Here is a 16996-nt window from a genome sequence, read left to right as displayed (position 1 = left end):
TGATAGGCCAGGGGAGATCCATTCACAGCAACCCGGATCCATAGTAAGAGGTCCGGAGTTACCAGCCAGGTACACCAGCAAGGAGACACGCTAGCAGCGTCAGTGACCCAGAAGAAACCCGGTACTGGATGCCGGTAAGGAGTCCAGTGGTGGCAGCTTGAGCAGGCCCCTCCCACTGCGGCAGGAGGGGCGTATTCGAAATAACGAAAGGGAACGGTGGCAAAGTAAGCCCAGCCGGTTCCTCGCAACAACAGACAGGGTGGCATAGGCGGTCCATCCAGTCAGTCACCATTTTGAGATTGCTCCATTCAGTTGTTTTTGTTGTGGACGGGTTTGGCCAGCGAATTCCTCCAATAAAATGGCGCTTTGTGAGTGGGCGGAGTGAGAGGACGTGGAATAAATCACAGGAAGACGGATCTACAGCAACCTACTGAAATAAGTGCAGTGACAGACACACGATCGCTGCACTTATAGCAGGCAACACTGCTATATAACACCCTCCCCTCCCATTCAGTAAGCCACTCATGTCAGAAGACTGCTTATACTGTTATATCATGGGGCTGTGTGCAGAGCCGGATTTTGGTTTGGGCCCCCCTCCTCCCTCCCTGAAACAATCCATAGCACTATATTTTTTTTAGCACAGCATATACTCCTATAGTTATTATTATTATTATTATTAATTTTTATTTATAAGGCACCACAAAGTATCCGTAGCGCCATACAAGGACAAACAATGGCACAGTACAAAGTGAAACAGCACAGTACAAGTAACAGTAAACACTATAATTCTGGGGCTCGGGCTCAGCTAATGAGAGGGAGGGGAAGAGGCAGTACAGGCAGGTAACTTTGGCCCAAGAGGGTGGGCACGGATGACAGGTAAGAGCCACTGAGGGGAGCGGAGAGAAGCGAGAGGAGACAGAGTGCAGAAGGACCAAGAGGAGGAGAGCTGAGTAGCTGGAGAGTGCAGATAAAAGTGATCGAAACAGGAGGTAGGAGAGCCCTGCTCAAAGGAGCGTACAATCTACGCTCTAACTAGTACCCTTCTAAGTAGAAGGGTAAACGATGTGCCGCTGCACATCACGCTGCTCCTCCTGCATCACCATGCGGCCCCTCATTATTGTCCCTCTCATCACACTGTGCTCTCCTTTATCATTACACTGCATCACCATGTGGCCCCCTCATTACGGTCAATCTCATCACACTGTGCCCATCACACTGTGGTCCCAGCAGTTAAAGAATAATGTCCATGGACCCCATATTTTGTCAAAGGATCTAGCCACAGTGTTAAATTAATATAGCACCCACATTTTATAAGTAGACCTCCCTCCAACCAAAACATTAAATTAATAGCATACACATTTAATAAATAGAACTATTTCCCTCCAACCAGCTCCAACATTAAATTAATAGTGTTACCATTTAAAAAATAAACCTATTTCACTCCCACAAACAGCCCCTCATACACACACATAATATAAATACACTGGCCCCTCACACACACATAATATACATACACTGGCCCCTCACACACACATATTATATTAATATAAACGGTGCCTCTTTTCATTTTGAGGTAAGAGAAATGTCAGGATTTAGGCAGCAGGGTCATGTGAGGGAATAGATCATGAGCACGAGTCATGGGGAATATCAAAGAAAAGCTGGTGAGTGTTGTAAGGGTAATGTTGGCTGAGGAGGGGCCGTGTGGGGAACAGACTTCTAACTTACATGCCCCCCCTCTGCCCAGCACATTCACACATGCCGCCTCTCTGCCCAGCATTTTTAGCCACACATGCCCCCCCTATGCCCTGCAGCTTCTATCACACATGCCCCCCCTGTGTCCTGCAGCTTCTATCAAACATGCCCCCCCCATGCCCTGCAGATTCCATCAAACATGCCTCCCCTGTGCCCTGCAGCTTCCATCACACATGTCCCCCCTGTCCCCTGCAGTTTCCATCACACATGCACCTCTTGTGCCCTGCAGCTTCCATCACACATGCCACCCCTGTGCCCTGCAGCTTCCAACTCACGTCACCCCTGTCCCCTGCAGTTTCAATCACAAATGCCCCCCTTGTGCCCTGCAGCTTCCATCACACATGCCCCTCCGTGTCCTGCAGCTTCCATCACACATGTCCCCCCTTGTGCCCTGCAGCTTCCATCACACATGCCATCTGTCCCCTGCAGTTTCCATCACACATGCCCCCCTTGTGCCCTGCAGCTTCCATCACACATGCCCCCCTTGTGCCCTGCAGCTTCCATCACACATGCCCCCCCCCCGTGCCCTGCAGCTTCCATCAAACATGCCTCTCCTGTGCCCTGCAGCTTCCATCAAACATGCTCCCCCTGTGCCCTGCAGCTTCCATCACACATGCCTCCCCTGTGCCCTGCAGCTTCCATCACACATGCCTCCCCTGTGCCCTGCAGCTTCCATCACACATGCCCCCCCTGTGCCTTGCAGCTTCCATCACACATGCCCCCCCTGTGCCCTGCATCTTCCATCACACATGCCCCCCCTGTGCCCTGCAGCTTCCATCACACATGCCCCCCCTGTGCCCTGCAGCTTCCATCCCACATGCCCCCCATATGTCCTGCAGCTTCTATCACATATGCCCCCCCTGCAGCTTCCATCACACATGCCCCCCCTGTGCCCTGCAGTTTCCATCACACATGCCCCCCCCCTGCAGCTTCCATCACACATGCCCCCCCCTGCAGCTTCCATCACACATGCCCCTCCTGTGCCCTGCAGCTTCCATCACACATGCCCCCCCTGTGCCCTGCATCTTCCAAGTACCCTTCCTCTTACCTTTTTCCACATGAATGATGACAGGAACAGAAGAAATGATGGAGCTCCTGCACCGACTACTTTAGAATTCTAGCAGCCCTCCTTCACTGTGTACCATGTGACCGCTGCGATCATTTTTTTTTTTTTTTTCTCTCCCTTGTCCCCCCCATCTGGGCCCCATGAGAGCCGCTAGGCCCTAGGCAGGTTCCTAGGTTGCCTAGCGGTAAATCCGGCCCTGGCAGTGTGGGACAGACATACCAGTGTGCTAAATTACAGCATTTGCTTTTTCATTTGCCATATCAGTGTATAAATGTGTCCTCCTGTGTTTATAAAGGTTTTCTAAATGGAGATTCAGTGTAGAAATTAGTGTTATAGAAAAGGACAGTCCCCTGTAAGTTGGGCTTTTTAGGATTGGTTTGGGATTGTTTTTCATTTCAGAGTTGGCAACCCTGGGGGATGTGTACACTTCAGTGTGCATGTACATTCCCCCAGAGGGTGCTCAGCACTTCTGAAGAGCCTGGCTGCCCCCAAGACACTTCTAACTTCTGGTGCAGAAAATGTGTGTGGCTATTGTAAAATAGAATCATTATCAGCCACCACTATCAGAACAGCTCTTGGTAACTAGCATTTTTGAGCAGCGACCTGTGATGTGATAGTTAGAATGTGAGCATCTATCATTTATTTTACTCGGTGTAATTTTAAAAAAAAGATAAAATGCTACATACAATAGATTAATTTTATTTCTGTGGCAGCAGAGGTATATAAACTTGCTATTTTGGGGGGGGGGGGGGGTAAAGTCTAATTATCCCTTAGGTTTAGCCTTAGACATTCAGTCACAGCACAGTGTATTGGTACTTTGAATTCCCTTGACAGAAACCTCCACTATATACACCATTTTAGCATTGCTACCATCATGAATCGCTTCCTGTTTTATCTAGGCCTGTCTGAAACTACAAGTCCCGACAGTCCATTTGCGCTGTGTAACCGCCCATTGAAGGCTGAGCGCAGCTTGTGGCGGAGAGGGCGGTGGCGGGAGTCGTTGCCAGCAGCGGGACCTTGTAGAGCAAGACCTCGTGAGGGGTAAGAGTAAAGTCTAGGCCTTTTAATTGTCATATGTGGGTTTAAGAACAGGAAATTGTAATAGATTTATGGAACGGCCACTCGTTATGTAGCCGCTAGTTTTGGGAGCTTGTATGTGGCCCAGTAGATCCCTCCCACACACCGTGTCATGGTTGAAAAGTATGGCGGGGCTCTGAGCCTCGTGTGGAGAAGGGTTGGGTGTGGAACTATGGGTTAAGCGATGAGGTTTCCCGTTTGCTTGTTATTGATGAGTCGGCTATAAATGTGTTCCCGTGAGACCTACAAAATTAGCGAAAATGTGCAGACTTCTGCCCGTCACATAGAAATGAATGGGAATACGTGTTGTGGATGTTACAAAGAAGTTATTCATGCTCGCATTGTGCTGTCATGTAGGAGTTATACAAAAGTGCTGTAAACATGTGTACCGTTGCTAAAGTATTTATGAAATGGGTTAAAACACTCTGCAACAGACTTGTATTCACATTTCTGTAAGTGTTTTTAGTAAATACGTTTGTCACTTGCCTTACTTGTCTGGTGCTTGGAATGCAAAATAGTTTCAATCCTGCTGCCAGACATTGAATAGTAGATTGCTATTGACACTGTAAGTGTTGAATTTCTTCTGTGTATCTAATATAACACTGTCCAATATAATAAACGATATATTCAAAGAGTAATGATATCACTTGTGCCACATGACTAATTTTTAAAGTATTCCGTTTTAAAATACATTGTCAGTGGAGGAAAATGACTTATATTGGCTATGATCACCTCATACAAACAACTCACTTTTTTTTTTTTTTTTCAATAGTTTGTATAGTATAAGGAATAATATACCTCATTACGGCATGCTTCCCAGCTGTCTCATTTGAGGGCTCTGTCCTGTCTGTGTACATCTTTGTCCCTTGGTCCAGAAAGTTGGGAGGTATGTTCTGTTCGCTCGCTGTTGCTCTGCAGAGCAGTGGTGAAAGGCTGCAGCGTGCATGCTGCAATGAATACTCTACACATGGTTATGGCACAATTGGAATACTCTAAAACAAGAGTATGATCCTTATGAAATCTTGGATATGGTGTTTGGAGGGGACTTAAGGGGCAGCTTAGCACTTTGAGTGGTAGGCATGCCCATTTGAGACTTGTCACACCCCCATTGTGATGTATTCACACCCTTTGAACCCTGTGCAAGAAGTTCCAAAGTTGGGAGGTTGGTTATTGTAAAATAAAAACGGATGCCTGTGTTCAACTTGGCGTTTTGTGACCTATTTATAAGTACTGTCTGTAGACTCGTTCTTTCATCTGGTACTTCTTGACAGATTCTAAATGTTCTATTTTTTATGGTAGGGTGGGGCACATTATTCCCATTATTTGACAGGGGGTGAATTTCTTATATGAACATCACCGTGGTTTCCACTTATAAAAACTGACTTTTCAGTGTCTTTTGAGTATTTATGAAAACTGTTCCTGGCTTGTTAACTCCAAGACACCATTGAAATCCCCCCCTCCCCTCCTATTTGACCAATGGTATTTTGCTATATTTTCTAGCACAGTGGTTCCCAACATTTTTGTTGTACTTATATAGATGACACTTTGTGTTTTTGTGACACAACAAATATTTACATTTAAATGTGCTTGAAAACCTAGTGAATTATAGCTAGTTACAGTTTCATTTACAGTTTAAAGATATAGTTTAAATATGCTAGTGCCTTTAAGCTCCCCCACATGTAATCAATGTAATGCTATAGGATATGAATAGCTCTTACAAATGTTAAGAGTGGTCATTTTACTTGACAGAAAACATGTAGTGTGACCACTGACCCTTCTGCCTATATGATATTTCCAAACATCTATAATAGGAAGCATATGTCTCATTGGATGTCTATAAACATCTGTAAAGATGGTGAATACCATATCCAAAGCATTGCATGGACCAATTAACTGGCGTGTTTCAACCTGTTTTCCAGTTCAAGAGACAGCCCCCCGCCTGCTTCCACAGGTAATTTTATTTAAAGAAGCATATATAGGTAGTATTATTAAATGACTATAGAGAGTATACCTTCATTAAGAAAGTATGACGTTGTGGTACCCTCCTCAGATGTTAATTATTAGTGCAAATTTGTCAGCAGCCAATTAACTTACCAGTATGTGGGAGGAAACAGGAGCACCCAGTGGAAACCCACCCAAAAACATGGGTGATGATATGAACTCCACATAGATAGGAATCTGATCAGAATTGAACTCGTGACACCAGTGAGGCAGCGGTGTTGCCAACTGAACCATTTCACACTGGATATATTAGTGTTTAAAAATAAAAAAAATAAAGAAAAAAAAAAATCATGTAACGGGTAGAACAAGTATAAAGTACACATTTGGTATCTTTGAACTTGGGAGAGCTAGCCTATGTAGAGGAAATCTTAAAAAAAAAGTGTCGTCGTGAATAAACTGTGCACTTTTGTCTGCCCCATAATAGTTTAGCAGGTTTGAAACAGAGCGTTCTCCCATCCACTTTTGCCAATACTTGAATTTTCTGCACATCCATGTAAATTGTTTTGTTCACCTAGTAGGTTCAGAATTGGGTATGGTGCAAAAATAGAGGAGGAAGATGAGGTTATGTATCTATATTTTTATGTTCTGAAAGTTGTACATCTGCCTTCAGTAAACAAAAAGCTTAGTCTGCTTGGTGAAGCTTCCCTGGTATCCCCTTACTGTGATGTTTCTATTAATTAGGAAAACTGTAAGCGGATGTGCTGTTCTCACATAGGAACGTGCATCTGGATTCTCGGTGAGTTAGAGGAGGAGGATCCAATTTAAGAGTGCTGGAAGAGCCTAGCGAATATAATGTCACAAGTCGGGCCTGCAGTTGGATCCCTGCATACTTACCTGCTTTGTGCAAGTCTCCCCTCCGGCGCCAAGTGTTGTGTTCCTCCGATGGTGGCCGCCATCTTGGATTTGGGTCTGCGCATTATAACTTCTCTCCCCCTCTGCTATTGGTGGATTTTCCACCTACAGGATATTTAAGGTACCTGACCCTGCAATTAGGTCCCTGTTTTTTATGTCTTTTCCTGACATTGGTTTGGACGTGGCTCCATACACTCCTGCTGCGGTAGCTGCTGATTCCTTGGTTCGCTGTTCAGTGACACTCATCTGCAGAATTTCTCCTAACAGGTCTCATCTAATACTCTGCAGGGCAGAGGCCATAAAGCCCATACCTTCTTGCATGAGTCCCTATCGAAGACACCCTGCTTCGTTAGACTCCGCGCCTTTGGGAACAGTAGTGTTAAGTTAGACAGATTAAGGGATCCTAATTTCTGTTGTGTTCCATAGTAATTATTTTCGTATTACTATTACTATGGAGAGGACTGGTGATAACACCGTGAAGTAATACCTAATGTATTGCTGTGATAACAAGCGTAAAACAGATAAGCTACTCTTATTTCTAGTATGCACATATACCTACAGTTTTGGTGTGTTATGCCCTTTTGGGATGATAATACTACACAATCTTTGGTATTTCTTTCTGTATTTTTTATGGGCAGGCATGTTTGAAGACTTTAAAGATGGTCCTTCCTGGGGCATCCAGGATACACGTGTTGATGAATCTTTAAGATAGTTCCATCTGGGTACGCATATAATTATCACCTATTAGTTTTTGTGTTATATTAGGCTCTGTTTGTCCTTCTACAATATATTTCACAATTTATTTTTTTTTAACAGTTTTGTTTTGGTTTACAGGTTTAACAAAATAATCAGTTGCATGCATTTAGGTCTGATCAGTCACACTTAAAATAGTCAACAAAGTAATTGCCACCAACATAATAATGTTGCTAATGCACCCGAGCGTGCAGGGGTATAGAAGAATGCCTGCGGGTTATGGAGGTATGTTGTAAAGTTAATAGTAGGTAGAGGCAGGGAACTGATGCCAAATCCCAAGCACCCAGCAAGCCCAAGAATTATAAATGTAGTAGCACTATAGGTCCCAGATGTGTAAGAATTTTTTGGACGCAAATTGCCATATTTTTGCTGCAGGGGGTGAGAATCTGCCTTTGTCCATTGCCTTGCTAGTAGACATCCAGCCTCATTGAGAATCTGGGTAGTTAGTTTGTCCAGCCCCAAGAGTAACAAACGTGGGATTTTAGAGGTAGGTGTTAAGGTAACATTGGATATGCGGGTGGCTATATCGTCCCAAAATCTAGCAGTTTTATGTCCACAGTATATGGAGGTAGGAGCCTAGTTTACTGCAACCTCTCCATCACTGAGGGGAAGATATTACCAACTAGACTCTAGAGCAGGGTTGTCCAACCCATGGGCCGCATGCGGCCCAGCACGCCTGTAAATGTGGCCCAGAAGGGATTTTGGTTGTGGCAAGGGAGCAGCGCTCTTAATGGGAAAAAAAAAATCCTGCAAAAGAAAAGAAAATACTTACCTTGCGGTCACTTCAGCTGGTACTCCGGCTCCCTCCCTTGTCTCCTCCGTGCGGCGCTCGCAGTGAATGTCCGCCGTGATGTCATCACGCCCAACATCCATTGCGGAGCGCAGCACAGAGGAGACACCAGCGCGAGGAGAACAATCGGCAACACAGAATTGGAGAAAAGAAGAGAAGAGGACAGGAGAACAAGCCGATTAAAAGGTAAGTTAAGGGGGATTTTTTTTATTATTTCAAGGGACGCGGTCAATTGAATAAAAGTCACCTGGTCCTGGAGCATCATGGACCTTATCTCCCTGCTACATACTTCTACTTGTATTACTAATGGGGCATTATATATTTTTCTCTTTGGCCCATTATAAGTTGTTATCCCTTAACTAACATAGTGGTGTAATTATCAAAACAGGTCACAATTTGGGGTCACAGTGGTGTATATGTCAGGTACCGCAGGCCTGGTCAGGGCACCCTGATAAACAATGCCCGGCTTAAATGATATTGCAGTGAAACAATACAAAAAGTGATTATAGTATAATAACTAGAGAGGATTTTTTGAACAGGGCGATTGAAAGGTAAGTAAGTATAGGGGGATTTGGAAAAAAAAGTGATATCTAATATATATATATATATATATATATATATATATATATATATATATATATATATGTGTGTGTGTTAACTATGTTTTCCATGGTTTTTTGGATGATCAGCTATCGTTATTGTTAGTGTATCTAGTGCCCAAACCAACTCGTCGTCTACCAATGTGGCCCAGGGAAGCTAAAAGGTTGGACACCCCTGCTCTAGAGGATGTTTGGCGCAAGTACTAGCTATAGTTGATTTTTTTTTTTTTTTTATTTATAACAGCAGATTTGTATAAAGCACAACAGTACAGGTCATACATGTTATCCAAGAGCCAAGATTACTAAATGTAAAGACTTCCTATAAGAAAAATAAGAAACGCATAACAATAACAGAAGGAATATAGGTAAAATTTTCTTATCCGAGTACATTCCAAGAGGGAGTTAAAGATCTGCAACTATAGTTGATTTTTTAACAATGTTCTTAGATATGGGTTGAGCTCGAAGACATCAACATTCTTAAATATATGCCTAGATGAGGATTTATGGTCAACAGTCAGGTTAAGTCCATTTCACAGTTAATTCTATGCTTAGGGATAGTTTAGCATTATTATTTGTCATTATTACTACAGTGTTCTACAGCGCCGTACAGTAAGGAACACAAGACATACATAAAACAGTAATAATACAAGGCAGACAAAATAAATAGACATGAAAACAAAGGATATTTTAGCATAAATGGCCAGCTGATTATGTCAAATGCTGTATCGTTAACTGAATGCGCTTGTGTTGGCCTCTTTTGGGATAACAATTATGTGAGCATCAAGTGCTGCTTTTGAAAAGGGATTACCTTTTTAGGATACTGTTTGAACAGGGGGGTCAGGTGAGGGGAAAAGACAGCATTAAACAGCATTAAATATTTCGTTTTAGGAGACTGACACCATGTAGGCCGGATGATTTATTTGATTTAAAATTTTGGCAATCTCTGACACCTCTTTCTCTTTGAACTTGACCCTCAGCATCTCTAATGAGCCTGTTGTGATCTTAGGTAAATTCCATTGGGCCAGGAAGTATTGTGTTGACTGGAGGGGGTAAATTTGTAGTGTGAGCAATATCAGAAAACTTAATATGGAATTTGTTTAGGGTCTTTACATTGCCACTGGCAGACCTGAAAGGTCTCCGAGTTAATTTATTTCACAATCTAGAGGCCAATAATCTGTCAGATGTATCCCCCTTTTTCGTAAAAGGACTGGTTCATCCATTTGAAGGAGTTTTCATCTTGGGCCAATGGTTAATAAATTGAATTCTCCCCTTGCTGAAATCGGCTTGTCATAATCTTTGTCTAGCCCAGAGTTTTTGTGTAGTTTTTCTAGGATTTTCATCTATTCAGCTACATCATGAATTTTTTGTTTTCTTGGCATAGGCAGTGGCTCTGATGAAACTACTGCCTTGTCGATACCCCGTAACAAAATTGGAAAAATTATTGTGCAGCATTTGTTGCAAAATCCCTAATCTACATGTGCATTATTATTATTATGTATAATTGGGTGTTAAGGTTAGTTATCTCCTTTAGGTGACAGAGGCATTGTCATAGAGCAGACCTCCATTCTGGTCTATCAGCTGTAGCTGGACCGTGGTCTGACAATGTGCCAGAAAATATGGAGGTGTTGAAGACGTTCCGGGCTGGGATGGTGCTTAGAGAGAGAGGGGAAGGCAAGGCCGGTAAAGGTTCTGGGAGATGGCCTTACAGGTGAGATAGAAGGTTGAAAGCATGGTAAGGACATAAGAACCAGGTTCACTAACATGAATGGCCTAGTGGTTGGACCCAGGATTGGAAATGGAGGAAGTGTCTAAGTTTTGTATTCTAAAACAGTGCGCAATGTATTAACAATGTAAATAGCAGTTTAACTAACAGTATACAGTAAGGGGCAGTTTGTCCAATAGCCATCTCTAGAGTTCCTAGTCCTGTCATGGGAGTCAGACCTAAGAGTAAACAGAAACAACATCAGATTGACTGCGATAATACCACTGGTGTACAGGAGAGATAGTATCCTGTTGCGTTCATAGAAGAATATAATTGATAGCCTTCATAAAATAGAGAGTTCAAAAGAAACTACCTGAACCCATGCACCTAACTTGGAAACAAGAGACAGGGGCTATTAAAAGAGTAGGGTAACCCATGACTGTAAAGAAAGATAAGTGGAGGTTCAAATATTTGAGGAAATTTTGGATTTAGACAAGGGCTATTGCCAGACCCATTTAGGGTGTTCTCTGGGGTATAGGGGCTTTGCCTCTCTCTATGGATGAATCATCAGCCAGGGTTGGTGGACTCTTGATAGTCAGCTTCTTGAGCATAAGGAGAGCTTTATTTGGTGATCTAACAGACAGCCCTTTGCCTTTGGATTTAACTTGAAAGAAAGAAGGGGGGACCTCACCTGTATTTGATTTTGTTATCACATGGTGTTTGAGTTATGTCCTTCATCTTTGTTTTTAAATGGGTCGATGGAGCCAAGTCTTGGAAAATAAGGTTTGCATCATCAAAAGTGACTTTGGTGCGTGATCTCGCATCTTAGAGAATTTGCTCTTTCACCTTGTAATAGTAGCAGGATCTCATCCATTGTGGTGGTAGAATCCTACACCTGGAGGCAAAAGGCTTGGTGTGATCTTCCGAGAATCCTTACATCCTTGATTTTCTTGAGTATGTTACGAATCCTAAGGTTGTTGCACCTGCCCTGATTTTTGGCATTGTCTTATTTATCTGCTGATTACTGAAGGTTATTCCTCAGTTAAGCAAATTCATGTTCTGAGAATTCAGTTTGTTGTCAAGTGTGTTCACCTGGTTTCAGGTGTTGGTGACTTCTGTGAACGGGCCAGACATCGACTTGTGTTCATCTTTAATCATCTGGTTCATGTTTTCCATTATCAAGAGGGTTGCTGCAATGTCCACTTTAGTAGAAGGAGCTTTGAGTCTGCGTCCAACTATCTTCCAGAGCGTGAGACTACACTTTTTTTTTTGTGGCAGAGCATGCTGGCTCGAAGGGTTAGATTCAATTGTCGGTAGTGTGGCACACATACATTGCGTTGCACACATTACTGGCAATTACGCTGTGAAGTGTCTCGCGGACATCTTGGAGATAAATCTATTTGGGACCCTACCATAAGATAAACTATATGATGACACCAACACAAGAGAACAAATGTCTCTCTTAAACTTTTTATAGTTCATATATTTGCAATGAGCACATCGTGCTATGAGATCTTCGTGACAGGGACAAGTTTGAAATGCAACATCTTCAGCTAGTGGATTACTTAGGAAATCCTGCATTGAAAACAAAGTATAGGTATCAAACAGTCAAAGATTTTTCTCCATTTTTGTCCCTTGAGTGGGAACACACAGGGTGCGGTTAAACATCCACAGAAACAAACTGGACTATTGTTGAACTCTCGTGGTTGGTGGTTTGAAAAACTACATGTGTAGACAAAAGTAATACTGGCCATACAAGGCTCACATCCAATAACCAATTTGGCCACATTTGTAGGTAGTTAAATTAGGTGAGATCCAGCCAGCAATAAATACGGGAGCCATACCAAACTAGATTTAGCAAGCTGAGACTTGGATATCTATAACTGCCTTTATGAGGCTACAGGTGAAATATGGACGGCAGGTATAGGCCGTCCATATTATATTATAAATGGCTGCCGTTTAGATCAGCTCTGTGCCCTACCTACTACCTAATAATTTTTCACAAATCTAAAACAGTTAAAAATGTATGAAGGCAATGGGGAATTACATGGTAGTGTCCAATGAATGTCATCACACCAAGAACAAGGTTGATTATACCATCTCAGTTCAACAATCATTGCTCTTGCTCTCCGGACTCCGTTTTCAGCAGTAAGCATTATACTAAAGAAGAGCACACAGCTATTCCAAGCTGGCGGGTAACCAGAAGAGTACACTTGCAGCATGAAAGCCAAAACCTCTGGAGCCAGAAGAGGAAGGAGGCTCACTTAATATAATTGGTGAAGGACAATTATGGTAGACAGCAGCTGACTGTTTTAATATTCCTATGGTGATTGTTTTTATTATGTCTCCACCTTTTGTCTTCCTTGTTCCAGCATTAAGCCAATCACAAAAAATGCTAGGAAAATTGGGTGGAACCTTTGTCATATGGGGGAACTGTTATTTGCAAATCTTGAAAGAAAGGACAATATTTACCTTGGTGTTTGTTTTAAGTACAAATTACCATTTTCATAGCTACAGAAACGTTAGCCTAACTATGCTCTTTAGAATTCAACAGCTTCTAGGAATTCATGGAATAGTATAGAATTTTAACACCATTGTGAATTATACACATTGGATAGAGTTCATATGCTGCATTGTTTATCTTAATCCTAAAAATGTGTCCAAGTACAAACCTTAATATTGGTCGGAATACCAAAGTTTTAATAATTTAATTGTCGTTTATAAATTTTATTTGTGTGGAACACTCCTAAATAAAACCGTTCATTCATGTTATTGTAATGCACTGCAGACAACAGTCACATTGGTGACCACACTTTTGTCTTTACTAGGTTTTTACTAAGAAATGCTCTGCGTGAAACTTATCTTCTCACTTCCCCTAATCTTATCTTATTTTCAGACAAGTCATCCCTATTGTTTCCTCAGATAATATCCTTAAAACTCAATTTAGTATTTTCTTTTTAGTCATCAGCACCTTGCTAGAATATTATAAGTCGCTGATGAATGAAAGGGGCTGATATTTTATTTCAGTGGAGGAACATGCATTAAAAGCCCACTCCCCCTACTTTTTTTTTCTCCCATCCCCAGGAGGCAGGTAACTTACCGATACTATATGTTGCTGGCTACACATGTTTTGTGTGTAAAGGTGAGCACCTACCTTTTTACCTATGTTCTTTACAATTCTGCATATCCTTCAACCAGTAACTATAACTTTCTGTTGTTGAGGTCATCTTTGATAATATTGGGTGTTGATTTGTAATATTGGCAGATGTTTTCAGAATTGTGGTTAGTTTGGTATTTTATTTACTCAGGTTCTCGTGCTTTGTTTCAGGTTTCAGTGTGAGCGTTCAGAATGGATGATAAGCGCATTTGGGAGCACATTGGATGTAGTTTTGTACAACATTATTACCGGCTGTTTGACAGTGACAGGACACAATTAAAAGCAATTTATGTGAGTATCTGCTATTTTATTTTAAAACCAGTGCACTGTGATTTTTTTTTTATTTTGTACCACCTCTGAACTTGCTGAAATCTAGTCTTATTTCATATGTCCAAGAAATGTTAACACTCTTCAAAATCCGTGTCCAGTTCTAAGAACCCATTGCAGGATGTCATGTTCATATTCATTTGGACAAAACAGCAGTAGTAACATATATCAATCACTGTGGTGGTACAAGCAGCCAAACGAAGATGGAGTGACTTTGACTGTTATTACAAAGGGCTAACAGCATTAAGTAGGATGTATCGGCAACTTGCATAGCTGGCTTGGGCAATATTTTGTCAGTTTTTCCCAGTCTGCAAATGTTACACACAGGAGAGTAGTCTCTCCAAGAATCACTTTTCAAAAAAAATTATGAGCAAATGGGTATGTCTGCAAATAGACCTCATGGCAACAGCAGAGAGCACCAAAGTAACAAGGGTTTAGTCACCAGATGTGGGCAACAAGGCAGAAGCACTAGATGCTCTCTTATTGAGAAGGCATTTCAATCTGTGATATCTTTCCTCCAATTCTCATGGTTTCCAGTGTACTATAAAAGATGAGAGAGGACTGAGTAAAAGTAGTTGCAGTACTACTTTTTTGGTCACAGAGTCCATGGTTTGTAGAATTCAGTTGACAGCTACACAGCCATGGTATCTTCCTGATGTCTAAACATTGTACATTAGTGGAAAATATGGCATTTTCAGCCAGAATTCTGGAAACTGATGGCATAGCTACTGAAATGAGACTGCTGTGGCAACACAGGTTTTCGAGCTAGGTGATCTCCACTCTCTTGAAGGCTAGAAATCAGTTTATTTCTGAAGTATACTATACTAAACTTTCAGTGATTGGTGTACTTTGAGGAACATGTAGCACCTTTGTCAAATCACATTCTGGAGTTTCTATGAGATGGTTTTTCTAAAAGTTTTGCAATGAACATGATTGTAGTACAGATTTCTACCTTACACAAGAAATTGGTTGGATGAATTGTCATAAGGTTCATGCAACCAGCAAAGAAGGTAAGACCTGCATTTTGTCATACTCTGGTACCATAGGTTTGTAGGTTGTTGTTCGATTTTCTTAGGTTTTTTATTTTTTTTTATTTTTTTAATGTTTTCTTAATATATTCCAAGGTAAGGTAACTTTTGAGCTATATCCTACTTTCCTTCCGAAAGTAGTATCAGACTTGTAAATCAAGATATTTTTCTTCCTTCCTTATGCCCAAAGCTGTAGATGGTAAGGACTGTCTGTTGCGGTGATATGGTGTGTTTTTAGATTGCTGCCTACAGGGATGGATAGGAGTTCCGGATCCTATTTCTTCAAGGTACTTGGGGTTTCCATGGCGCAATTCTGTCTAGCCGAATTATTTAGCTATTTAGAGAGAAAAGTGAGAGAAAAGGAGAGGATTGGGGGAAATTACTTATCTTTGTGGCGTTTATACTCTTTTGTGATATGAGGTCGGAGGGATGGGGACTGGACAATAATTCTTCAATTTGTAACAATATGTTCTCTTAAATGGAAGAGAAAAAATGAAATATTATAGCCAAGTTGATTGTCTAAAGCTCAGAGAGTTCAGACAGCCCTTGTGTATAATATGGTTGGTTTCTGTAGATAGCTCAACTATGTTTATTTCTCTGGTGCCCTTAAAAGAGCAGGGTGTTTAATATTCTGGTTGCTCTTATAAGAGCAGTTTGTCTTTATGCAGCAGCACGATTGGTGGTGTTTGGAGGTGTCCTGGAGTCTTGTAGTTGGTGTAATGTGCTAAGGGGTAGTAGCTCCATCACATGTGTAGACTTTTTTAGGGATTACCCTCTGAATGGTCAGTGCTTCCTAATGATTTGGAGAGTGGGAGCGAGTTTTGTGGTGAGGGCAAAGGGTCGGGTGATTGGAGCCTGGTTGCTATGGAGATGTTTGCATGTAAGGATTGTGAAGTGGCTGTGTAACGGAGGGAGAACATAGTGGAATATTGAGGATGAGGCTGAATCAGGAATGTTTAATTGCAATAAGGGGGTGGGAGATGGCGGTGAATATTTAGGAGTATTCTGGTGAGATTAAATTTGAATTCATTCTATTATATTTAATCTGTTTTGCCATTTTTATCTGTATATTTCTCTCTCCTACCACTGGGGGACACTGCCAGACATTGGGGTATAGTAGTGGGATTGGGAGTTTAGGCACTAAAAACTCTTTGATTTTTACTCCCCCTCCTCTGCTATGCCCCTCCTCTCCTAGATACCTCAGTTTTTTTTTTAGTGTCTTAGGAGTTAGGCCAGTTTAGTATAGGCTCCTGCCTATATGTTATTTAGTGATAGTGTTTCACGTTTTTATTTTATTTTTTCTTAAGGGTGCTTCGCGGGGATCGATCCTAAGTCCCAGAGAGGGTGAATAGTCCTGGGCTTCCTTCACCCTGATCCCCGCGCAAGGTAAGAAGTGGCTGATGCCCGGTCTTCCTTCACCAGTCTTGCCGGTAGTTCATCCCCTAGAAACGAGCTGTTAGTTGTGGATAGCGCCATTAGGGCTTTAAGTGCCCACGGAAGTAGACCTCTTCAGCGGGCCACAGAGATAGGTCGCGCGGGGAGATCCAGTATCCATCTCTCCCCGCCGACGGACTAGCTGGCAAGCCCCCTCCTCCATACCCCCACTTCCCCTGACAACGAGCAGCGGGGTCCGTTAGCGCTCCCTCTATTATAGAGAGCGGCGCTGCAGGAGGAGGGCAGAGACGCACACGCTACCTGGGCACTGTAACAAGCGTGTTGTGGAGAGATTACCGACAGCCATATTATAGATGAGCTGTTCGGTAACTTAGAGAGGAGCAGACATTTTTTTGATGAAGGCGGAGCTGGAGGAGGACCTTCGTTTCCAGCACTTCTCAGGATCCTGCACAGCGGAGTCGCCATCTTTAGCTCACACCGAGCAGCTGCATGTCGCT

At 42.4% G+C, this 16996-nt stretch overlaps 2 protein-coding genes across 3 annotated transcripts in view; both read left to right on the top strand.

Moving 5' to 3' along the window:
• Positions 1 to 16996, top strand: part of SLC12A4 (solute carrier family 12 member 4) — a 1264335-nt gene that overhangs the window by 116371 nt on the left and 1130968 nt on the right. The gene's annotated exons all lie outside the window — the stretch shown is intronic.
• NUTF2 (nuclear transport factor 2) overlaps positions 3741 to 16996 on the top strand; it is a 63312-nt gene continuing 50056 nt past the window's right edge. Inside the window, exons 1-2 of the mRNA XM_075188830.1 lie at positions 3741 to 3859; positions 13921 to 14040. Coding sequence (XP_075044931.1) covers positions 13942 to 14040 — 99 coding nt within the window. The 5' untranslated portion in view covers positions 3741 to 3859; positions 13921 to 13941. The remainder of the gene's footprint in view (positions 3860 to 13920; positions 14041 to 16996) is intronic.

Source organism: Mixophyes fleayi, chromosome 10, assembly GCF_038048845.1.
Source record: "Mixophyes fleayi isolate aMixFle1 chromosome 10, aMixFle1.hap1, whole genome shotgun sequence".
In the NCBI taxonomy this organism is placed as follows: domain Eukaryota; kingdom Metazoa; phylum Chordata; class Amphibia; order Anura; family Limnodynastidae; genus Mixophyes; species Mixophyes fleayi.
This window is presented reverse-complemented; position numbering and strand designations above follow the sequence as displayed.